The sequence below is a fragment of the Labeo rohita genome, chromosome 21 (assembly GCF_022985175.1).
Source record: "Labeo rohita strain BAU-BD-2019 chromosome 21, IGBB_LRoh.1.0, whole genome shotgun sequence".
Lineage (NCBI taxonomy): Eukaryota > Metazoa > Chordata > Actinopteri > Cypriniformes > Cyprinidae > Labeo > Labeo rohita.
In genome coordinates this window covers 27,944,869-27,969,765 of record NC_066889.1, presented here as the reverse complement: position 1 = coordinate 27,969,765, position 24,897 = coordinate 27,944,869, and the positions used below count along the sequence as shown (strand labels likewise).

Below are 24,897 nucleotides of genomic sequence, written 5' to 3'. Positions count from 1 at the left end.
CTTGTGACTGGCATTTACCTGGCAGTCAGGTAAATGCCATTGTCAAGCCCCAGAAAAGTATGACAGACTTTGTCAAAATAGTCCATCTGCCATCATTGGTTCAATATGAATTTTATGAAATGACGAGAATAAGTAAGCAACGAAAAAAAAAGTTTTTATTCAACAACGCAAACTGTGTACGCCAGATATGCTGTTTTCCTTCAAATCAAAGCACAAATATATGTAGAAAGCGTATCTGTGTGGTGCAACTGACACAGAACGGCGTACGCAATTTGCGTACAGTGGATACGCTCCAAAATGGTGCTACACTGACGCGGAGGAGACAAATTGTTGAATACATTTTTTTTTTTCTTTGCGTACAAAAAGTATTCTCATCGCTTCATAAAATTCAGATTGAACCACTGATGGCAGATGGACTAGTTTCACAAAGTCCGTCCTACTTTTCTGGGTCTTGACAGTGGCATTTACCTGGCTGTCAATGGGACAGTCACAAACCTCTCAGTTTTCATCCAAAATATCTTAAATTGTGTTTCAAAAACAAACAAAGCTTTTACCGGTTTGGAACGACATGGAGGTAAGTGATTATTAATGACAAAATCTTCATTTTGAGGTGGAGCAACCCTTTAATGAACCATTTAAATATTAACTGGACTTTCTCAGTTAAAGAAACACATTTGTCAATGTTAATGGAGGTGTAGGAAACAGCGAAAAAAAAAATTCAGGGACAACACGAGTATGTGCGTAACATGAACCTCTCATTAGTCAATTACACGTTTACCTCCTGGATTACAAATAATTGCAATAATTAAAACAACTCATTACACAGGCCCTCTGTCAATGACACATGATACACAAACACACACATTACATGACACCAGATCACTGTTTATAAAAGAGATCAGCAGCAGATACACACAAACACATTTTCTTGTAAACGGATGTCACACATGAGGCATGTGTTTGTTACCTGTACAGGTTGTCCTGTAGTTGCGTCCTCTCCTGTTTCAGTGTTTCACACTCTTTTCTGCTCAGCTCCAGTTTAGCAGTCCGTCTGGCCAAAGTCTCCCTCAGCCGATCGTTCTCCTTCTGTTTATCTGTTTAAAACACACACACCTGTGACAACAGCTAACAGATCACATCCAGAAGTTTTTTTGTTTTTTTTCTCCACTTGGACAAACAAACATACACTGATAGCCAACATTACAAGTCCATTCTGATAACTCCTGTAAATGTATTCACATGTCCGTCAGCACGTGTGTGCGTTTCGGGGTGTGTGCACGTCACATCCAGAAAAAGTTTTAACAGTTCTAACAGTTCATAGTTTGTTTTACCTCGTGCTCCCTGGTTGAGCTGCTCTTTGAGCGTGTGGTTTTGGGTGAGAAGGAAGTGAAGTTCACTGCTGATGTGAGTCTGATCCTCAGAACCAGCGATGAAGATGTTAGTAGCTGCTGATCATGCAGACAAGCAAACATTTTGAGTGATAAGAAGATCTGCTGAGCATTGTGAGCAACTCAAAAGTATGTGTAAGAGTTTGTGTTCACCTGAGTCTTTTTCAGCCTCCTGTAACTTTTTTTCTAACTGTTCTCTGAGTCTCTCGTTGGTTCTAATCGTCTCTTCAAGACGCTGACGCAATGCTCGGATCTCCTGCAGGTGTTCTGCTAACAGATCTAAGAGAGAGAATGAGAAAATAAATGTGGGTGTAGCCAATTCAGTACGTACTTCCTATAACGTTAAAGCTCTCTGGCTTTACCCGAGTCGATAGTTTGTCTTGCTGACGTGTTCTGCTGCTCCGGCTGCTTGTCTTCGGTCTGGTTCTGTGGGTTGTGCTTCAGGACAGATCGAGTGAGGTCCAGTTCACTGCGAAGTGTAGCGTTCAGTTCCTCGCTGCTTCTCAGCTGCTCCTGCAAACGGTCATTCTCCCGCTGTAGCATTCGGACACTCCCCTCTCCACCATCGTTCTCGTCCCCTTCAACAGCCACGCCCCCAGATACAAGCCCGATATCTGAAAATGCATCACCATTGGTTGCCTTCAGCCCTGCAAGAAATGACAAGAAAGAGTTTTTTTTACAACTGCACACAAAAATAAAATTGACCAATCATTTTTGCACATAATTTGTGTTTTTAATTATTTTTGGTGAATTCTGAGCACAAAACATGCTAATAGCATTTCAGCAAGTCTCACTTGCCGTTATTAACTTGTATTATACTAAGTATGGGGTACATCAGACACTAATGTTCAAACATTTGGTGTCACTTCTGTTCACCAAGGCTGCATTTATTTGATTAAAAAATACAGTAAAAACTTTAATATTGTGAAATATTATTACAACTTAAAAGAACTGTTTACTATTTAAATATATATTTTAAAACATACTTTATTTCTGTGATGGAAAGCTAAATTTTCAGCAGCCATTACTCTAGTACTCAGTGTTATATAATCCTTCATAAATGTATACTACAAATGCATTTTTATGAAAGATAAGAAAAAATATTTTATGTCTTGATGCAAAAATAAACCAAGCACAATCAGGGGACGCTTGTCAATAAATCAATAAATTAAACTGTCAGTCAGCCTTTATGTTAAGCTTAACGTCTCACAACACAGATTCAAATGTTGTTACCAGTGTTGTTATTGTTAACTAAAACCAAAACTACAAAAAAATGATTCTGGTAATTAAAGCTGCAATAAAATAAAATATACACAGGGTTTGTACAAATACTGTAAAATGAAAGGACTTTCAAGCACTGCTTTTTTATCTTCAAGGTCTTCATTCAGAGATATCAGTTATGTCTTCTATTTCAAATTCAGTAAAAAAGACACATAGTATATTTTTATTTATCTAATTAAAAAAAACGGCAAAAATAAAGTGAAGCACATGAAAAGTATTACAAAGTATACTTCACGTTTACTATAGTAAAAGATTTGTGAAATCACTCTGAAATCGTAATATCACACAAATGGTTCGCAAACCCGCACCGAAGTCCAAATATGAATCAAATGATTCGCGAACCTGCTCCGAAGCTCCGATCTAAATTAAACGATTCACAATCCACATTCTAAAATCCTGATCAGAATAATGATTCGAACCATCATTTTAGACCAGGATCTTGAATCATTTGATTTAGATCGGGACTTCAAATCCTTTCATATGAATCATTCAATTCATGAAATGATTCACAAACCTGTTCTGATCTAAATCAAATGATTGATAAATTTGAAGTTCTAATCTAAAAAATCAAATGATTCATCTAAATCCACCGATTTGAAGATTTGAAGTCTCAGTTTGAAACAAATGATTCATGATAAGCGTTCCAACTGGATTGCTTCAAAACAGTGAATCATTTTGTGATGCAATGGTTTAACTGATTCAGAGTTTTAAAAAGCTCGGTTTCACCCATCACTGTGTGTGTTTTAAAATCGTTACAAGCGATGTTGAAATTCAAAAAATTAATGGCTCTTTTAATTTGATCTGGTTTTTGCTAGTGAATCGCTTGAAATGATTAATCAAAGGCACGGGTTTGAATCAATTTGAGTGGTTTTAGCATAAATTACTTGATTTGGTTCATCTGTTTCTCATCTGGCTTAGCTGTATTGTTTTCTGACATTAATTGAAATAAGTGAAAATGGTATAATGTTTTTTTTGGCAACATTAAATTTCAAAAAGTCCAATTCAAGTACTTCAAGCACTTTAAGCACCTTGTACGAACCCTGCATAAATACTAAAAGAAGTTAAAAATAAAGTACTAAAATTACTAAAACTAAAACTGAAATAAAAAAATAAAGCAAACTAGAAAAGACATAATAGAAAACATGTTATAAGCACATAAAAACATTCAATTAAAAAAAGTTAAAAAACAGAAAAAAGTTCATTAAAAATAATTTTTAAAATACTGCAATAGAACATGCATAATGCTAAAATGACACTTGTTCAAACATCAACTTCCATTACTTAAACCTATAATTCAAGACAGCAAAGCATCAGCAGCCCTTCAACACAGAACAGGTAAGAAGAGTTTTACCTTCCTCTTTGGTAGCTTTCAGCACTTTTTTCCATCTGCTACGAGTGACGCCGTTATGGACCACAATTTGTTCACTCATGTCCAAAGCCGAGCTACTGTTAACCTAGACCTGATCTCACTATGACACCAGATCTCAATATCTTAGTCTCAATGACTACTCAACATCACCCTCGACTCCTCAACATCAACCTGCAGGTACAGTGTAGTCCATCACGCATTCACTGAATACATCTCCAATCTCTTGATCTATTGTGTCCCAGCTACTGGGAAACCTGAACCAGGTTGCTCTGAGAAGGGAGTTGAGGAGTGACAAATTCCTTCTGCTTACTCATGTAGTGCTATGAGAGCTAGTCCAGCATCTTCTGCCAATGCTTTTACAGTAAAGCAAAATCTATCCGTTTGCATGATACTAAACACTTAACAAATCAGCAACACACCGGCTCAGGGCTCAGGGCTCTTAAAGGCTCTCAGGAGGGCAGAGAAGATAACAGTGCATACTGAATAATGCATCTGTAGGAGTCAGTAACAGGACACCGGCCTCAGCTCCTGCCGTTTCACTACACAATTCTAACACTAAAGACGAAAAGATCACGGATTAACAAATAAATGCATATTTAATATCAAGTTGGCATACATAGGTTGGAGCCACTGTTCACTAACAAACCTCAAAAGACATAATCAGTGATAAATAATAAATACGTTATGCATAACACCCACAAAATAGAAATTTAAATTAAACTTGCCATTGCAACAGACTGAAATAAGTTTAAGCTAAAGTACTAAAATCACTGAAATAAAATAACAAAATAATAAAAAAAAAAGACAAAAGCACATAACTACAAAAAAAAAAAAAAAATACTAAGAAATAGAAAATATTATTAAACATTTTAGAAGTTTCTAAAATAAGACAAAACAAAGCGAAAATTCTGAATAAAATTAAAAAAAAAAAAAAAAAAAAAAAAAAAAAAAGACAAAAGCACAAAATTTCTAAAATGAAAACTGAAAAAATGTTTATACAAAACTAAAATAGCACTGGTACTAAAATTATTAAATTAAAAATAAAGTTACAAATACAAATACATGCATAGATAAATCCAATCGAAAACACTAATTAATACTTTAACATTATATAAATAATAATAATATAATATTAACTTCTGTTATTTAAAATTAACCTATAATTCAAGACAACAATTACGCATCACATTTGCAAACAGAATTTAAAACTTAAAATAGAACTTTAAAGTAAATGGACTGAAATAAGTTTAAATTGAAGTACTAAAATAACTCAAAATAGAAATAAAATAAATAGAAATAAAAAAATATAAAAGCACAAAATAAAAAAATAAGATAACTAAAACCATTAATAGATGATATGAGTATTAAAAAGTATTTAAAATACTGCAAAAATACAATTATTTCTAAAAAAAAAATTCTTCAAGCTGAATATAATTCACTTTAAAAAAAGCACATTAAATTACTAAAATAAAAACTGAAAATAAAAAAGGTAACTGAAAATATGAATAAATGCTATAAGTGTATATAAAAGTATATAAAAGAAAATAAAAGTATATTAAAATAACACTGGCATTAAACTTACTAAAACACTAAAGCGAAATATAAATATTAAAAAAAAAACAAAAAACAAATGCACAAATACTAAATTAAAATTTGAAAACACAAAAATAAATTAGTATTAATAAATACTATAACAACTAGTACAAAATTTGCCAAAAACAAAAAAGAAATAAATAAAAACAAATTCAAAAAAAAAAAAAGAAAGAAAATAATCTAATACAAAATATTAATAAATACTGTAATAGTATATAAAAAAATACTAATATAACATCAGCTTCTATTACTTATACTATACCTAAACTATAATTCAAGACAACGAGGCATCAGCAGCACTTAAATGCAGAACTAGACAGTCAGTTGACATAATTATATTACATAAGCATTGAGACAGTGAGAAATTGCGCAAGGCTTCAGTGTTGCAAAGCAACAAAAACACATTTGACCTCCAGGTCAAGAGGTCACTGTGGGAATCAACAAGAGCCCCATGTGAAGGTTTACTGAATAAATAATTCAGCTTGATTTAAAAGGTGCTCTACCTTGAACTAAGATTACATTCATCTATTAGCACGGAATCCGTTTCAGGTTGATAAAACATTGAAGAACTTTATTAGAAGGATGTTTGCGAACGTTCAGTTCCAATTTGGCATTCTGAAGTGTTAGCTGAGATACAATCAGATGCTTTTAGAAATAAACGTACGCCTGATCAGGTGAGCGTTACCTGTTTGAGGTCTGTTGGGAGTCTGTCTGCGGACAGCCGGAGGGCTGCCGTGGAAGGAGGTGGTGCCATCGCTGGACAGCCTGTCACTCATCTCGGAGTCCGAGTGCTGGTGCATTCTGGGAACTTGCAAGCGAAGTTGATGTTGGAGAGAGTGAATGAGCCGGTCTTTCTCCTGTAGCTCTGCAGAGAGTCTATCAAACACACAAATAATAATTAGAGAGAGAAAGAAACTATCTGGAAACAATCAGAATGACATGAGAAAGCAAATCAAGAAACAACACAACAAAAACACACAAGATAAGGAAATTATTAAAAGAGTAAGGCTAAATCCCAAATCCTATACTTGTACTTAACGCTATGTATTTACTTCTAGACAAGGTTGCATTTACACAGTAAAAACATTAATACTGTGAAACATTATTGCAATTTAAAAGAAGTGTTTTCTACGTTAATATATTTTAAAATATAATTTATTCCTGTGATACAAAGCTGAATTTTCAGCATCATTACTCCAGTCTACATATACTTGTATATGAATTGGGATGGAGCCTGAATCTGGCTGTAAAGACTGTCACCCAAAAGGAAAACAAAACACAAAAACCTTGAATGACTTAAGCTTTAAAAGATTTCCATTGTAGAGCTAAGAAACACACTGCACTGCACACGGGCCCTTGCAGGCAGCACTCACAGGTCAATGTAATGCTGTGTACTAATGGCAAGATTCTGGTTTTGCCTGCACAAATAAACCATCTGTAGCTGCTGCTGTTCTCTGTCGCCCTCTACCTGAGAGCGCAAGTACTGCAGCTCCTCCCACACCCACTCACAATCGCTGTTGGGAGGAAGCCAAAGACTACTGCATCAAACACCAGCTAGATTAATGGGTATAAGTAGCTACAGATTCAAGTGTACACTAAAGCTTAACCACGCATACTAATGCGTTGTTCCATTTCTTCTCTATTACATAGTTGAGATTTTAGTATTTGTGAGATGCATCATTCTTAGCAGATATGAAGCAGAAAGCTGTGCTCACCTGAGCTTCATCTCTGATTCTGCTTCCTCTTCATTATCCATACCAGACCCTCCTGTAGAAACTAAAGGATAATAGAAAAAACAAATACTTCAACATTTCACTTTATTTCTTGCTGTTTACATTGGAATACTACTATACTGCTACTTACAGTATAGTATACTATGCCATACTATTCTGACTACAGCTGTTTTAAATAGCATGTGAAACCATTGTTTTTTTAGTATACTATTTTAATTTTTGTTTTTTTAATATTTTGAATGAGGTAATTTTTTAAAAATTCAGTTTAAATTTTTTAAATTTATTTATTTTTTAAATATGTCTACATATGTGACACTAGTTTTTTTAATTTCAATTTAATTTTTAATTTGTATTAGTTTTTTATAAAATGTATACATGTCAAACTAGTGTTTTTTTAGTAACAAGATACTATTTTAGACATTCATATTTTGAATGAACATTTCAATTCAATTTTTAAAAATTAATTTCTAACTTTTAATTATTTTCATTTTAATTTGTTTTTTTTATATGTCTACATATTTTTTTATTAATTTTATTTCAGTTTATGTGTATTATTAGTATATTACTTTGGTATATTTTGTTTTGGCAACTAGTTGATTTAATTCTTCAAGTTAATGTTTACTTTAAAGCAACGAAAATGTTTTTATGGTTTTAGTTCACTATAATAACCTTGTAGCCCTGAAATAAAATACAGTATTAATAATTTTTATAATTTAAAAAAAAATGTATACATTTTCCATATTCTAGTAGGGTACCCTGAGATCAACGTAATTTTGTGGCACCCAGTTATGAAGGAAGCAAGGTTATATTCGTATAAATAAGGTTTTATTCATACATGAAGTAAATAAGGTTATATGAGCATTTTAAAACTAATTTTAATCAAACCAAAAACTTTTGGAACTGTATATTGCACACTGTGTCAAATGCAGAAATAGGTTTTATTGATATCTCATGTATACAGAAAATCAATACTGTGCATAATATTTATACTGCATACTTCCTCCAACAAGCCCTAATGAAATTTCTAAATCTCCAATAAAAATCCATAAAATCTACATACACGCCAAGTTTTAGCATTGCTCTGCTTCTGTCTTGTATCTCTTCCATTCTTTATTAGTGGTTTCTCTGTGTTTTTGTATATATTTACCCTGCTCCAGTTTCTCCAGCAGACTCAGGCTGCGATCCAGCTGCTCTCTGAGCTGGCTTCCCTGAGCGGAGTGCGTTTTATTGGGCTGAAGTAACTCCTCTAGAGCCCTTCTGAGCTCCAACAGCTGTTTACGCTGTTCCACACCCAAACCACGAGACACACGGATCTGTTCCCGCAGCTCACACAACTCCCGTGCCTGAGACTGGACCAGAGACTCAATCCTGCCAAGAGAGAGAGGATGACATTTAATAAATAAGTCACAAGATTAAGTATACTGTTGATGGCGATCATAAAGATGGTGATGAAAGCCACCTGGAGGGAGAGCCTGCTTGGCTACTACTTCTGTTCATGGTTCTCTCTCTTTCCAGCTCAGTGCTCAGCTGGGCGATTTGAGCCTTCATCATCTTCGTTTCCTCCTCTTCTTCTCCTGCTGTGGGGTCAGAAGTCACACTCAGGAGCTCAGATGACAAAGACTTCTTACGCAGCTGCCTCTGGAGGTTCAGGATGACTTTGTGCTGTCCTTCGATCTGTAACTTGAGCTGCTGGATGTGCAGAGTGGGGTCGGCGTGAGGGTCGGTGGGTCGAGGGGAGCTCAGGCCAGGTGAGCTGGGGTACGAGGGGCTGGATGCGGTAGTGTCAGGAGAAAATCGGTCCTGGGTGCCCGGAAGAACAGGAGACAAAGTGGGAACCAACCGCAAAACACCGTCCACATCTGAAAATAACATTAAATGCACAGAGGACATAAAAAACACACATACAAAGACAAAAAGGTGTTAATTACAGCAATGGTGGAAGGAGGTTACACGCAGTGGATGCACATTAGTTACATGATTCAATCAGTGATGGTTTGGTCATGCAGAGGAAGTGATGCAAACCATGTTAAAACAAAGTGAGCTTTAAAGGTGAACTATCCCTTTGAAATAACCAAAGTGTTACAACACCATCTCTAAAATGTATCACCACTGTTTATTGAGCATGCAGTCAGTAACAGTTTGCAAAGCATGGATCGTCAGTGTAGATAGGAGAGTCTGAAATTCCCTTTCCATGCAGGAACCCTCACATGCAGTCTTATTAAAAATAAAATGTTTTTTCCCTGTCTACCTGTGCTACTGCCCTCCACTTCAGTTTCACTCCTTCCACTCGTTTCGTACCCGAGGTCCTGCGCCTCCACCTGTACCCCTTTATCATCACGTTCACCAGGGGGCGCTAAAGCACACAGGCAGGGTTGAGAATGGCAACCCCGGTCAATAAAAAAAAAAAAAAATAATAATAATAACAAGCAACAGACTGTCCTAGTATCACAATAAAACCTAAACGGGAAAACGGTCAAACTGATGAGCCATTTTCCTGTAATACACATCCTAACAAGCCTACTGTTTCATATTTGATATGCAACTTTCTAAGGGCTCTAAACTACTAACATTTGCTGAAAAAACTTTAACTACTTAATCTACGGCATCTTATGCCATCTAATTAATCGTTTATACTTTATGCGCAAGTAAAAGGCCTTTTAGCATAATTGCAAAAGCATCCACCTTCTGCAGTTCAAGTGTCTTTTTGCTGTGAATCTTTACTGATTATTATAAAGTAAACAAGAATAAATTTTATATCGTATATATTATAATTTATGATAGCAACTAACTGGACTGAAGCAACTTATGTTAACTCAATTATCGAACATCGTTTTTTAGAAAAAAATCATGTTCAAATGTCAGTATAGAGGGTCATTAACTGGGCATAGTGGCGGCACTGAATGTAAACAATGCCACTGAACCGAACACAACTCACATTTTTTGCTGATTATTGCTGCTGAAAATGGTCAGTTATTGTCATGTTTAGGGCTATACTAAACGGTCGGACCAGGAAAAACATTTGGAGTACTATAGCCTGCCAAAAGTAACAAATCAAGGAGAAGAGTGCAAAAGAAACTGAGGAACAAGAGGCGTTTGTGGTTGGCCAAACTGAACCAGGATTTCCAGGGCAAAAACCTTGACAACATTTGTGTCTGTTCTTATAATTTCTGGTCAGGTAGGTGAAATATTAGGCTAATATCTTAATATCTATTAGGCTAATACTGCTCATATGCATCTTTACCACCTATTAACTTTAGTTTGTCAAAATACTGCGCCCTTTCCTGCTTGCTATGTCCTTCTCTATATGATTTATCAGCTTCCACACGTTTTTTCCATGGTTTAGACAGCATGAATTAGCAGAACAACATATTCAGTAGTACATTTATTGCGCAATCCATGCTGTTGTTTACATCTGAGTATCTCCCAATATGGCCGCGTATTTAGGTAACTGACCAAACCATGACATAAGTGCAAACCCTCTATCAGATATGATCCATTTATTTGTTCATCTCTCATTATATGTTTTAAAACTACAGAGCTTTGTTCATAAAACTAAGTATAACTAAGTACTAAGTAAACACCTTAGTAAGACATATTATTGGGAGATAGAGAGATAAAGGTATTCATCTTTTTGGCCATGTGTCTCACATCAAATGATCAAATTGCACAGTTTTGCTCGGTTTGGGTCTTTGTCTAAAACTGAGGTGTTTTTTTTTTTTCCATCAAGTATGAGCTCCATATTCTCACTATATAACACTATACGAGTTAAAAAAGCCTAATGCATCAAAAATGATGCTCAGCATATTTCATTATTTCATATATCAGGCTTTACAGGGTTAAGCATGTGGTTCCAGATCCTCATGCCACTATGTAGCTGATTCTATATGTGACCCTGGACCACAAAACTACATCATACATCATCTAAAAGCTGAATAAATAATTCTTCCATTGATGTATGGTTTGTTAGGACTTGTCCGAGATACAACTATTTGAAAATAAAATAATATAAGTACTTAGGTAAAATAATGTACAATCACATACGCCATACACAAAATACTTTTTAGCCAGTTTGAGCAGTGGTTAGTCTGAACTGAGTGTATTGCATGTGTGTTTTTCTCACCTTTGCGCTGATCAGACTGTTTCTCCTTATCTGAGCCATGTACAGGGATGACCGTCTGAGCGATTGCCAGTTTCTCCTCCAATTTCTGACACGCCCTTTGCTTTTCCTTTAAGGCCTTCTGCAAACTTTCGATCTGGGCGTTCCTCTCCAGAATTTCATTTCCAGGTGCATCTCCAGCACCTCCACTTAGGCCACGCCCACTAACAGCTTCCTCAAGTTTGCTCAATTTCTGAGCACGCTCCATACAAATCTGAAGAAGCTTCAAGAGGTTCTTATGAAGATTCTGGTGTGAGGACACAGGCTCCTGAACATTCTGTTGCTCATTCTCATGGTTTTGAATGGGCGTGCTTGTCTTTTGTTGGTGTCTCCCAGTATAGGCCGAGTCCTCAAGAGACTGTCTCTCCAGCATTGCACGCTGCAGCCTCTCCAGCCATTTCTTTAACTCTGGACTGGACGAGATATCCACATGAGGCTGGTTTGGTTTGGAGCAAACATCTGTGAGAGACTTGACTGCACCTTCAGCAGCTCTAATGCACTCAGATAGACAATCCATCAGCTGTTTCTGTTGCAATGACAGGACCTTTCCCTCTGGTCCAGGAGTGTAATTCCCATCCAGACCTGTGGGAGCACTGTTGTGCTTGGCGCTGATAGCTCCACTCAACTTTTTAACAGCAGCTTCTGAAGTCCAGAGCTTCTCCTGCAGCTCTGCGTTCATCTTGCACTGCTGCAACAGCGATTCCTGTAGTGAATCAACCTGTCGCTGTAGGTCAGAATCAGGTCCAAGCTTTGGACCAACCTCTGGGCTTTGAGATTCTTTAGACCTGTCATCGCTTTGCTGGGAAATTCTGATTTGTCCAACCAAGTCTTCAAGCCTCTTGCAAAGTGCCTTTGGCTCTTCCTGCCAGAAGTCCGTTTGGCTGCTTGTAGTGTCTAAATTTTGGAGCGCAGCAATGGCGGATTCTGCACAGTTCAAGCAGTCTAAGAGCTGAGCGTTGAGTCGGTCTTTCTCCTCAACAGCCTTCTGAAGATCTGCGCAGCGTTGCTGCAATGTTAGCTCTCCTGTCTGACCAATTCCACATTCCGAGTCCAAGCTGCACGCAGTGAGGTATGCAATGGTAGTCTCTGCCGCTTGCAGGGCTTCCATGTACTCTCGGTTGAGCTTGTCCTTCTCCTGTAGCTCTGCTTGTAGCTCTGCCTGTAGCTCATCCCATTCCTGGACTTGCTGCCTCAGGCTGGAGATCAGCTCCTCCTTCTCTTGGCATTCTTGATTCAGCAATTCCAATTGCGCCATGAGCTCAGATTCCACATTCTGGATATTAGTGTCTTGTTTTGTTCCAGAGTTTGGACTTAACCTAGCATCTTTAACATGGTCTAATTCGAGGTGTTCGTGCTGAGCTGATCTCGAAGACATCTTGCTGTCTGTGCTGTAATCAGACTCTTCTGCCCCAGTCAGGTAGTCTTTGTTTTTGGGGTGAATGTAGCCTGAATAATGCTCGCTCAGATCTTCTGAACTCTGCCCAGAACTCCTACTGGGCCTCACAGGTACCGGTAGCCGAGATTTTACATATGCCTAAAACAAAGGACAATAGGATTATCGTATCAATAAGATACTTTTAAAAGACAAAGCAAGGAAGACAGGTTTGGAAGGCAAGAAGAAGTGGGAAGAAGGGGTGGATATTTCAATTCACAAGCTTAATTTGATTCAATACAGATTCATTTGGTGTCAAAATGAAGATAAAAATTGAGAAATCTGTATTGTCAACCCAGCCATATAGAAACAAGCAGGTTGCCCAATCCTGTTCCTGGAAATCCACCTAACCTGAAAAGATCAGTTCCGACCCTGCTCCCAAAATACTTGTCTGTAAGATCCTACTTAGCCGGTTCAGGTATGTTTAATCAGGGTTAGACCTGAACTTTGCAGTAAGGTAGATCCCCAGGAACAGAACTGTGCAACCCTGAGATAATAGGTTTGGTAATCGGATGGTTGCTTGTTTAATTCCTGCATGGAATGAACAACTTTTGAGTCCAGAACTCCAAGTTGCCCCAAAAGTTGAAGTTTCAGGCATAATTGTGACCCTGGATCACAAAACACTTGTGTCTTAGGTAGCATCTGTATATTTTTAGCAATAGCCAAAAATACATTGTATACATTATTTTATGCCAAAAATAATTAGAATATTAAGTAAAGATCACGTTCCATGAAGACATTTTGCAAATTTCCTACCATAAATATAGCAAAACTTAATTATTGATTAGTAATATGCATTCCTAAGAACTAGTTGTATCTCGATCAAATATTGTCATATCCTAACAAACCATACATCAATGAAAACATCAATTACTCATCAAAACCCACAACCATTATGCTAGACTTTCCACCTTATTCTGGTTAGCATATGTGACTGATACTCACTGCATGTCTGGCCATGTGCTGCTTCTGATTCTTGCTGGGTTTGGTGCTTTGACCCTGCCTTCTTCTCTCATATCTCTCCTCCATTTCCTTCCTTTCTCTTGGTTTGCTTTCTTTCTCCAGTGTGTTTGTGTGCAGATCTTCATAATGAGTCTGCAGTTGTTCCATGTTGCTGGCCAAGCCAGCCATCATCTTTGGATCAATTTGACTTCCGGCATCTGAGACAGAGTTTGTCTGCAGCTGCTCTTTGAGCAGTCGAATGATCTTTCGGTGATTTCTGGCTTCTGAGCGGAGCACCTTCACAGTTTGGTGCAAGTCTCCATGGCTGTCACTTTCTCCAGAACTCTCCGCACTTTCTTTGGACTCGGTGGCGTTTTCCTCCTTCAAAAGTCCACGGAGCTCAGACGCTTCCAAGCGGAGTTTGGCCACTTGCTCCCTACAGATTGCAGCAGTTAAAAGTTTGAGCTGACAAAGAACTAAAGCTACAATGCGAGTACCTAGTTATTCAAAACATACCGAAGTTGAGAGACCGACTCCGCTCCACAATCTGAGAGAAGTGATCGGAGTTCTGCTTTTTCTGAATCATCCCTAAGGAATCTGGAGGGTTGGTGCACTGCACTTTGCTCTGTTTGATTCTTTGATTGTTGATTACTTTCACCAACATCCTCTGACGAACGATCTCCCTCATCACATCTCTCCTTAGAAATCAACAACACATGGGACAACAGTAAATACAAAAACAAAGCTTGTTTGAAGATTACAGTATAGTATTATAAAATGACTGATCCATTAGAATAAGCTGTCTCTTACCTTTGTGTTCAGAGGTTTTAGCGTCACATCATCTTCAGAGGTCGGTTTTTGCTGTATCGGTGTTTGCTACAGTAATGGCATGTTTGGTGACACATGACTTAACAACACAAAATGCCATAATGGAACAGAATATAAAGAAAGCACAGTAACGGTAGGATGGGGGCGGCTGCAGGTGATCATGGGTAAGAAAATAAGTCAGAAAGACAGAGAGGAGATAACAGGGGTTAGCAGGGACGGAAGAGAGAGACAGAGAGAGAAAACTAGAGGGAGGAAAGAAAATAACTGCAGAAACATATACATAAACACTCATTCAGCAGACAAACATGTTATAGAAACAAACTTCTAGAGAAGGTCCAATCTACTGCTAACTAATGTTAGTAAATTAGAAAAACAACTACAGAGAAGAGGGCAATCATAAACAAAACACGGAAGCACAAATCAGAAGGACTGAGGTTAAAGGTCAAGAGGTTAAAAGAAGGTAAGAAGTTGGGCCCCGTTTCATAATATGAACACAAATGTATTTCAAAAAACATTGCATAAGAAGTAAACCAATGGCATTTCTAAGACTATTTGTGAATACACTGTGATCCTTAATACCTTAATTGGAGTTGAGAGGTTAATTAGGTCTGGTTCTTTCTCAGAGTCTACTGGATCTTTACCCACAATGTCTTTCTCCATCAGAAGCAGCTTCTTCTGCAGTTCAGCATTGACTGCCTGAAGCTCTAAAACCTGAAAATGAGAAGATGATGTAACATTTTCCATTTTATTTGATAAAAATTACATAGCACTTTATGATTAGGCACTCACCTTAATTCTGAGCTGTTCAATGGTCAAGTGCTGGAGCTCCTCCTCTGGACCGTCGCCAACACATATACTCATATAGGACGTCTGATCGCCAATGAAACTCAGCGTGTCCACTAAAATCGTCAGATTAATTAGATTAAATAAACTAAAATGATTTAATAAATATATTTGGCCAAATGATACATATATGTATATGTACCAGAATCGTTGGCTTGTCCAACCCCTCCTCCTCGGTTCTGGATCTGTCCCAGTCTGGCTTGCAGAGAGGCATTCCAGCGTTGGGCTTCCTCCAGTGCATCACGCATGCTCTCTAACTCTGAAGGGTTCGAACCTGCACACAAATATATACACACATGCAGTTAGTTGCACCGTAGACAAGTTCAGTATGCATCTACAATTTTAATTTGTTCTCTGCATATTTAATTTTTTGGTCTTTAAAGAATAGCTTAAAAAACGCAAGAAAATATAAGAAAAAGGGGGTGGGTGCATAATCAGGATATGACAAACTTAATTTGTGCCATAGAATAGTATATTTATTTTATCCAAATATTCACTGTAAGTTTTAATTAAGATTTCAAAGCATGCAGACTACTCTGTGAATGGTGAACGCAACAGCCACAGCAAGGCATGGGTAGGAAGTTAAAAGGAATATTAATAAAAAAGTTAATCAGGTGCATTTGTTGTGTTTTGAGAGTGTGCATAGAAAGATGATTGGCATATAGAACCAAAACTCAAAATTCAAAATTATGAAATGGGAATAAAAGAATTAAATGAACAAATATTTTTTTCCTGATCCACTCCAGCATAAGACTAATAAAAATTGCTTTCAGTAATTGAAATAAAACTGAAATAACTTCATTTATTTTATTTTATTAAATATCTGATAAAATCAGAAACAGAAACAAGTTTAAATACTACACCTAAAAATATAAAAATAGAATTCAAAATTTAAAAATATTCAAAATATTACTCTCTCTCTGTACTGTTCGTGTGTATGTACAGTAATCAATAATTGAAGTGGATCAAAAAAAAGTTCAAAGTCCTAAAACAAGAATAGGTATTGTTTTGGTATTGTTTTATATATATTAAACATGGTATGTATTATGGTATGTATTTGGTATTGTATATATACATAGATATAGATATAGATAGATAGACAGATAGACATAGATATAGCCAGATAGATAGATAGACAGATAGATAGACAGACAGATAAAACTCCAAAATAACACTGTACAATACTGTATAATGTTAAATCTTGTGATGGTTGGCCAAAATCCCACAAAGCAGATGGACACAAGAGGATTATGGGTAAACGGTGCAGAACACAGACAGAATGCACTTCATTTTTAGCATTCAGTGCAATTGGAAACTGTCTGATCCATCTCTTCTGCATTCATTTGCAAACACTGAACTTAAAAAAAAAACTGTGACTATATGAGGATGTTGTGAGGTTAATGTACATTAAGGTAAATTAAAGTTAATCGATTGGAAAGGTTTTCATTAGTATACACAGAAAAACAGACTGAATAAGTGAAGGCATTTATGTGACCCTGGACCACAAAACCAGTCTTAAGGGTCAATTTTTTAAATTGAGACTTATACATAAGCTTTCCATTGATGTATGGTTTGTTAGGATAGGACAATATTTGTCCAAGATACAACTATTTACAAATTTTTTTTTAAATTTAAAAAAAAGATAATCGCCTTTAAATTATCCAAATGAAGTTCTTAGAAATGCATATTACTAACCAAAAATTAATTTTATTTCCATTTACAGTAGGAAATTGACAAAATATCTTCATGGAACATGATCTTTACTTAATATCCCAATGATTTTTGACATTAAAAAAAAATCAATAATTTTGACCCATACAATGTATTGTTGGCTATCGCTACAAATATATCAGTGCTACTTAAGACTGGCTTTGTGGTCCAGGGACACATTTGTGCATAAGGCAGGGAAGTATGAGGTGAATGTATTAGTGTTTTAGTGCTGATGAGCCACACAGACATTTAAAACACTTTATTATGAATGAACAGAGCAGAAAACAGACAGAAAAAAAGAGGTGAATAAGATGGACAAGAATGCCAGAAAATTTCACAACACAAAAGAAAACAGAACAAATGTACATGCAAGACAGAATAAAGAAAAATGCAAGCTTTCGTATAAATAAAAAAGTATGGTTATGTAGGGATGAATGATGAGAATGATGAAAATGGATGCTGGATGTGCTGTTATTGTTGTCCTGCTTTACACCAGATATACGGCTGATATTATTAATGAGTCACCCAGAAAGTCAACAACCTGATGGGCAAAATATTAACCCATTAGCTCTGACCTTAAACAGACTTTAGCCCTGTATCATTGCTGGTTGAACAAACTGATCCTGACTCTGGTGTTTTGTGAGATTGTAGCATGACATCTGATTGCTTTTCTGCACTCTCTATCTGTACTGCACCTTCTCTCTGTTTGGCTCTTTGGATCTCTTTCTCTAGCTGATCTCTCAGCTCGGTGTTCATCTGGACTCCACTTTCCAGCTGCTGTCTGAGAAGAGACACAGCTGTGAGCTCCAACTGCAGCGCCTGCAGCCTCTCAACACTGAAACACATGAAACGTCATTAAAATACAGTGTTTAGAATCACATTACAACAGATGCGACCATTTAGGGATCATGCACCTGTCACGCTCTTTGACGGCTCTGATGAGGTCGGAGTAGAGATGTTGCTCAGCTCTAAGAGCTCTGTTTAACTCCCTCTGCTCAATCAGCAAATCAGACAGAGATGCAACATCCTACAAAAGGAGAAGATAATTAACATTAGGGATGCTAACATGTATCAGCTTAAAACGGATAGTTCATCCAAAAATGGTTCATCTTCAGAACACAAAATAAGATATTTGAGATGAAATTCGATGATGAAACAACAGTGGTAGGACCTCTGCCGTCTATGAAGGGTCAGAGAGCTCTCAGATTTCATCAAAAATATCTTAATGTGTTCAGAAGGTGAACAAAGGTCTTACGGGTTTGGAACGACATGAGAGTGAGTAATTAATGACAGATTTTTCATTTTTGGGTGAACTATCCCTTTAAGGAACGCATGCATGTGTTCACATGTACCTGCTGTTGACGATCTCCTCCAATGATGGTTCGTTCTCTCTGAGGGAGGGACGAAATGCTGCTTTCACTCTCGCCCGACTGGGATGCCTGATCCAGGGTCAGAGGAAGTCGACTGTCTCCTCTTTGAGACAAACGCTGGTGCAGCTCCTGCAAAGAACCACAAAATCAGACCGAAGCATATACTGTAACCTAACCTTAGAGATCATGCTTGATGTGTTTAATACTTTTCATCAATTTAATGCATTTTTTTCTGAATAAAAGCATTAATTACTTTTAAACAAACTAAAATTTTGAATCGTAGTGTACGTGATTTATACTCACGGTAATGATTTCTTCTTTAGTGTTGAGAGTTGATGTTAGGGACTCAGTATTTGCTGTCTGTCCCTCTAATTGTGTCTCCAGTTCTGAGACCATGGACTGAAGCTCTGCTAGAGAAATCTGTCACAAACACATACAGTTACTCTAAAAACTTCACATACTGAAACATATAAATCTATAAAACTATAGGATCTCAAATCAAAGACCTTTAGCTGGTTCTCTCTCTTCAGAGCGGCGTTTAGAGCTTCTGTTTTATGTGCGAGCTCTTTCTTCAAAACCACAGCTGATTTCTTACTGATTGTAGTTATATCCAGAGTTTCCTCACTGTTTCGCCTGCTCAGCTCAGCTACACACACAAATAGGTTTACATATAATTTAAGTTAGTGATGCATGGTATATAGCTCACAATACTGGTGTTTTTAAAGAAATATCACAGTTATCTGCCCATATGTGCATCATTAATGCAAAACTGTTATATTCTTATAGGACAAACACACTCTCACCTTCTCTCTCCTCAAGTTTCTCCTGCAGCACCTCAATAGTTTGTCTAAGCTCCAGCACCTGAGGAGGAAGAGCTTCACTTGTCTTCATTTCCAACAGGATGCGATCTTTCTCCTGTCCACGGCCTAGCAGCTTCTATAAACCCAACAGAACCACATCATTTGGCATTTACTTGCCACAGCATGACGGTCTTATGAAGGTTTTCACACACTAGAGCAATTCCAAGTGTAAAATCAAGTGAAAACAGTCTTGTGATCAAAAGATTACAGGTCAAAGTCTCACATTGATGAGGGCATCTTTCTCCGCCAACATTGCACGGAGTTCAGCAGTCTCTAGGTGACCGTCCTGTGTGGCTGTGGCATTCAGTCTCTGTGCGTTTCTGAGCTGCAGCTGTGTGTCTGCCAACTGCTTACGAAGGTCCTGCAATTCTGCTGTACGATCATTCAGAGCTTGAAGGTGCCGCTCCACACTCTCCTACAAACACATATCAAGCATTAGTGTAAAAGTGCATCATATGGCAGCCCGTTTCTGCCACTGAATAAAAAAAACGTATTGAAGTTATTGTGACTTTTTATCTCACAATTCTAACTTTTTTCCCCTCTGAATTGCATAATCCAAACTTTTTTTTGTAATTGCATGTTATAAAGTCACAACTGCAAGACATAAACTCGCAATTTTGACTTTTTTCTCAGTTGCATTATATAAACTAAATTGCAAGACACAAAGTCAGAATTGCCCATTTTTTCCTCACAAATGCAAGTTTATATCTCGCAGTTCTGACTTAACTGTGACTTAATTGCGTGTTAAGTCACAATTTCGAGATATAAATTGTGAGTTGTGATTTTATATTTAGCAATTCTGAGAAAAAAGTTAGAATTGTAATATGTAAAGTCACAATTGCAAGAAAAAAAGTCAAAATCGTAAAACAAAAAGCCACAATTAAATTTTTTTATTCTTATTCAGTCGCGGAAACAGGCTTTCACAGCATCAAAACCATTATTTAAAAAATACAAATAAAAAATTAAAGTTAAAGTTAAAAATAAAACTATTATTAACTATTATTTATATTATTTATTTATATTTTTTAATATATTTTTTTTTAACAAATCAGAACTTGATTTATTAAAATAACTAAAATGGAAAAATTAATAAAAGCAGATGCATTAAAAAAAAACAAATGCTAAACGGCTAAACTAAATTACTAAAATGTTAAAACTAAAATGAAAGTGGGAAAAAATTAAAAATGTACTTAATTCAATTAAATATGAAATTAAAAAAAGTGTAATACAAAAAAAAAAAAAAAAAAAAAAAAAAAAAAAATGACAAAACTATAATGGTACCTTCAGAAGCTGGTCTTTGCTGCTGATGGTGGCCAGCAGGTTTTCTACTGCAGTTTGGTTCTCGGTCACTAGCCTCTCTCTGTCCTTCACCGCCTCTGACAGCATTGCCTCTGTGACCTTTAACCTCTGACTCATCTGCTCTGCGAGGTCACGACCTTGAGACTCTGATTGGTTCAGAACCTTATTGGCCATCTCCTGCAAAGCGAGGAAAAAACACTTTCACACCAACCAAATTCTGACTCACACCTGCACCAAAACCTAGAGTGTGCATTTACCTCCATGTCTCTCGTTTTGTTGTCCAGTGCTTGCTGTAAGTGCTGTATAATGGCATCTTTCTCTCTCAGTGCCCTCTGAAGGTTCTGCTCAGTCTCTTCTTTAGATCTCTGAAGATTTTTCAGCGAGTTCAACAGCTGCTGCAGCTCGAGATCTCTTTCCTTTATGAGAGCATCAAAACTCTACACACAGAGAGAAACCATTAGCACCTGCTTCTACATTAGCACTTAAATGTATAGAAATTAAATCACACAAACAAACACTCTTACATTAATAGTCTCCTCGTTGTGTAAAAGCAGGTTGTTGAGACGCTCCACATCTCTTTCTTTCTCTCTCAAGCTCAGCTGAAGCAAATGGATCTCATTTTCCTTTTCCTCCACAGCTGCAAACTTCTCATCCAAGGCTTTCTGCTCACAAACCACATAAAACAGAAAAACAAATCATTAACATAACTCCATCCACCTAGAATTATTATTTGAATTAAGCAGGCTGTTTCTGGTACTGTACCTTTAAGAAAACAAAAGAAGAGTCACAAACCTCAAGTGCTTTCTCTTTCTCCTTCAGTCGTGCTCTCAGTTTAGCGACTATAGGATCACCTTCCTCTTGGGTTCTGTTCTTCTCCAGATCTTTAACCATGTTCATATAGTCCTAAAAAAACAGGAATGAGTAATCGAGCACAGAAAGGTGTTGAGTGTAAGTTCTGTGTGTATGTGTGCGTACCTGCAGCTGCTGGTCTTTATGATTCAGACTGGCTGTGAGTCGTTCAATGGTGTTCTGTAGTTTTTGTTCAGCAGCACGGTTTTGTTCTTGCTGTTCCAGACGCTGCTGTTCTAGAGCATTCTCTCTGTCCGCAAGAGCGCCATTTAGCTTCTTCAGCTGGTTCTGAAGATCCTGCAGTGAACAAACGAAAGTAAAAAAATATTAAAATGAATTATTATTATTAAAAATGATTGAAATTGTTCATCTGAGCATTTTAATTTATCAGCGTTCGTACAAATACTGTAAAATGAAATTCCAGGATCTCACTTATCAAACAAATGATTTGCGATAAGTGCTCTGAAGTCCCGAACTGAATCAAATGATTCATGAACCTGCACCGAAGTCTTGATCTGAATCAAATGACTTGTGATGGCGCTCCGAAGTTCCGATCTGAATCAAATGATTCATGAACCCTCTCCAAAGTTCCGATCTAAATCAAATGATTCATGAACCCGCTCCGAAGTCCTAATCTAAATCAAATGATTTGCGAAGCACGATCTGAAATCCCGATCTGAGTCAACGCGTTATGCGATCCAACTGGAGCACTCTAAACTAGTGAATCATTTTGCACCGCAATGTTTTAACTGATTTGGAGTTTCTAAAAACTAAGTTTGACCCATCACTAAATGCAAACTGTTACAAGCAATGTCGAAATTCAACAATGATTGATCTGGTTTTTGCTATTGAATCGCTTGAAATGAATGATCGAAGTCACAAGTTTGAATCAACTGGAGCGGTTCCAGCGTAAATGACTCACTCAATTGATTCAGTTAATCTGTTCCTCGTTTCGAGTCTTCAGCCATGTCGACAAGACATTGTCGGTACTACTACTGGCTAACTTGATTTTTTTGTTTTTTACTATTTTTATTAACTGAAACAAGCGTATTTTGTTTTTTGAATTGCGTGAATTTTACGTGAAAGGATATTAAAGATGTATAAAAAAAACATTAACTTTACAGATAAATCTTCTTTCAATAATTAAAGCACTTTTCACGTACCTCAGATACATTGCTATTTTCAAGGGTTTTCCAGGCCTTACATTTTAAAAAGTCAAATTCAAGTACTTCAAGTACCTTGTACAAACCCTGATTTGAACCAAGCCATTCGAAATAAATATTCAGTTAAATACTGCTTTTTAAAATTGCAATGTGTGTCTGCGCTACTCACATTTATAGTCTTGTCTCCCTTCTTCTTCTGTTGCTGTAGTTGCTCCAGCTCTTGTTCCAGTTCTAGTTTGGCCTGCTGAAGAAGGGACAGTTCTGAATCTCTGCTGCCGAGCACACGCTGCAGCCTCTGGGCTTCCAGCAGCGAGGAGTGAGCCTCTGCCTGGAGCCGTGACAATTCAGCCTGCTGCTCCAGGAGCAAAGACTGCTGGTCTTCAGCTCCCTGAAACAGATGAAAGAACATAATGCACACATTACACAAATTATTTAACCACCAACTATATGAAAGATGAGGAGCAACCAAGTAGCATGACAATAGCTCCAGGGTCATTACAATCACACATACATGATATTTCTGTAGTTTGGCTTTATGAAGGGCCTCTCGAGCCTTAGCCAGAGCCTGATCCTTCTCATCAAGGTCACCAGATAGATCCTCAATCTGAAGAGAGAGAAAGAAAGCATAAAAAACCTTAGGTAAAAATCACATTTTTTAAGTTTTTGTCACAAGCAAAATAGTTACAGTAGTTCACAGGTCTGAATGAAATCATGCGAGATTGTTTTCAAATACACTATGATATCAAATTCAAGTAAATGCCATATTCACAAAATAAAGATTTCAATTTAAAAAAATAAATAATAAAAAAAAAAAGTCAGCTGTAAAGTATTTGCTTCAGATTTATGTTCGTATTACCACCTGTTCAAAAAAATCTATATAATTCCAATAACGCAGGAAAAAGTAAAAAATAAAGAAAGAAATTAATTTTAATGTTTGACCGGGTCACACCTCTTTCTCCTTCTCTTTGAGAACCAGACCAAGGCCCTGGATGGTTTTGTCTCGTTTCAGAGAGTTCTTCTTCTCCGTAGCCAGTTCGATCTCTCTCGCCTGCAGCTCATCAGAAAGAGCCTAATACACACAGAGGTCTTTAATACACATCCTTTGCTGTTAATTTAATGACAACTTTTAGTTTACAGATCATACTAATACTATTTTTTTGAAAAAACTTTTTTTTTAAATTAGTCTCTTTAAATATTTTCTTCTTTTTTTTCATTTTAATTTTAGTTAAAGTTTTTGTAATTCTGTTTAATGTTTTTGTCTCTTTTGTTTTGTTCTTATTCATTTATTTCTGTTTTACTTTAAGTAATTTTAAAAATAAGAAAATGTTGCACTGGCAAATAGCTGAAAAAGAAGAAGATTTTTTTTAATATTTTGTTTCAGTTAGACGTTATATAATTTCAAGTAACTAAAATATTTTTACAGTTTTAGTTTACTACAATAACTAGCTTGTAGTTTTATACGCAGCTTATATGCAGAGCGGCTCTGTTTGTGCAGAATAATTCATTTACCTTCTTTTCTCTCTCTGTTTCTTCTAGTGTGTGTTTGAGCGTCTGGTTGCTGTTTTTGGCTGCGCTCAGTTCTTCAGTCAGCTGTCTGGTTTTCTGCTCCAATCTGCTCAGTTCATTCTGCCTTTCAACAAACACCTGCAACAAACAAAAGCATTTTAATTCACTTCCAAAAAAAACCAAAAAAAAAAACACTTAAGCATTGCCCTAATGCTCCAGATATAACTTAAGAATGCAAAGGGCCATTAAAATCTCACACCAAGTGAATCAGCAGTGTACCTCCTGTTTTAGAGGTGTGTATTCATCATTAAAATCCTCCTCCATTTCTCTCAGACTTCTCTCTAGCTTTGATTTCGAAGACACACCACTGTGGGTGTTTCCATGTATATAAGATGGATTTTTTAATACTGGAATCTTGCTACTGTTGCATCGTGGGATTGGACGCACTCCTTGCACACTCTTCAAAAGCTGCAGTATGTCAAACACCAGCGAGGTTGTTTCTACAATTGAGGGGGTGGAGCTTCTCAGTGGGCGTGTCTGTCTGAGGGGTGTTGCAGTGTTGAAGGCGTGGTCGT

At 36.9% G+C, this 24,897-nt stretch overlaps 1 protein-coding gene across 5 annotated transcripts in view; it reads right to left on the bottom strand.

Annotated features, from left to right (window-relative positions):
- cdk5rap2 (CDK5 regulatory subunit associated protein 2) overlaps positions 1-24,897 on the bottom strand; it is a 42,684-nt gene that overhangs the window by 7,237 nt on the left and 10,550 nt on the right. For 3 of the 5 annotated variants that reach the window (XM_051092477.1, XM_051092482.1, XM_051092479.1), the window contains exons 10-41: positions 24,326-24,460; positions 23,766-23,885; positions 23,328-23,420; positions 22,986-23,204; positions 21,780-21,950; positions 21,597-21,707; positions 21,329-21,466; positions 21,062-21,241; positions 20,787-20,981; positions 19,729-19,920; positions 19,449-19,581; positions 19,152-19,291; positions 18,949-19,065; positions 18,628-18,774; positions 18,190-18,302; positions 17,971-18,110; positions 15,708-15,839; positions 15,512-15,621; positions 15,302-15,433; positions 14,705-14,770; positions 14,411-14,592; positions 13,898-14,330; positions 11,485-13,054; positions 9,613-9,717; positions 8,824-9,223; positions 8,512-8,732; positions 7,347-7,407; positions 6,317-6,507; positions 1,751-2,035; positions 1,542-1,667; positions 1,332-1,448; positions 968-1,094 (exon numbers count right to left, since the gene is read on the bottom strand). In XM_051092477.1, coding sequence (XP_050948434.1) covers positions 968-1,094; positions 1,332-1,448; positions 1,542-1,667; positions 1,751-2,035; positions 6,317-6,507; positions 7,347-7,407; positions 8,512-8,732; positions 8,824-9,223; positions 9,613-9,717; positions 11,485-13,054; positions 13,898-14,330; positions 14,411-14,592; positions 14,705-14,770; positions 15,302-15,433; positions 15,512-15,621; positions 15,708-15,839; positions 17,971-18,110; positions 18,190-18,302; positions 18,628-18,774; positions 18,949-19,065; positions 19,152-19,291; positions 19,449-19,581; positions 19,729-19,920; positions 20,787-20,981; positions 21,062-21,241; positions 21,329-21,466; positions 21,597-21,707; positions 21,780-21,950; positions 22,986-23,204; positions 23,328-23,420; positions 23,766-23,885; positions 24,326-24,460 — 6,602 coding nt within the window. The remainder of the gene's footprint in view (positions 1-967; positions 1,095-1,331; positions 1,449-1,541; positions 1,668-1,750; positions 2,036-6,316; positions 6,508-7,346; positions 7,408-8,511; positions 8,733-8,823; positions 9,224-9,612; positions 9,718-11,484; positions 13,055-13,897; positions 14,331-14,410; positions 14,593-14,704; positions 14,771-15,301; positions 15,434-15,511; positions 15,622-15,707; positions 15,840-17,970; positions 18,111-18,189; positions 18,303-18,627; positions 18,775-18,948; positions 19,066-19,151; positions 19,292-19,448; positions 19,582-19,728; positions 19,921-20,786; positions 20,982-21,061; positions 21,242-21,328; positions 21,467-21,596; positions 21,708-21,779; positions 21,951-22,985; positions 23,205-23,327; positions 23,421-23,765; positions 23,886-24,325; positions 24,461-24,897) is intronic. The other 2 variants (XM_051092478.1, XM_051092480.1) reach the window with 2 other exon arrangements.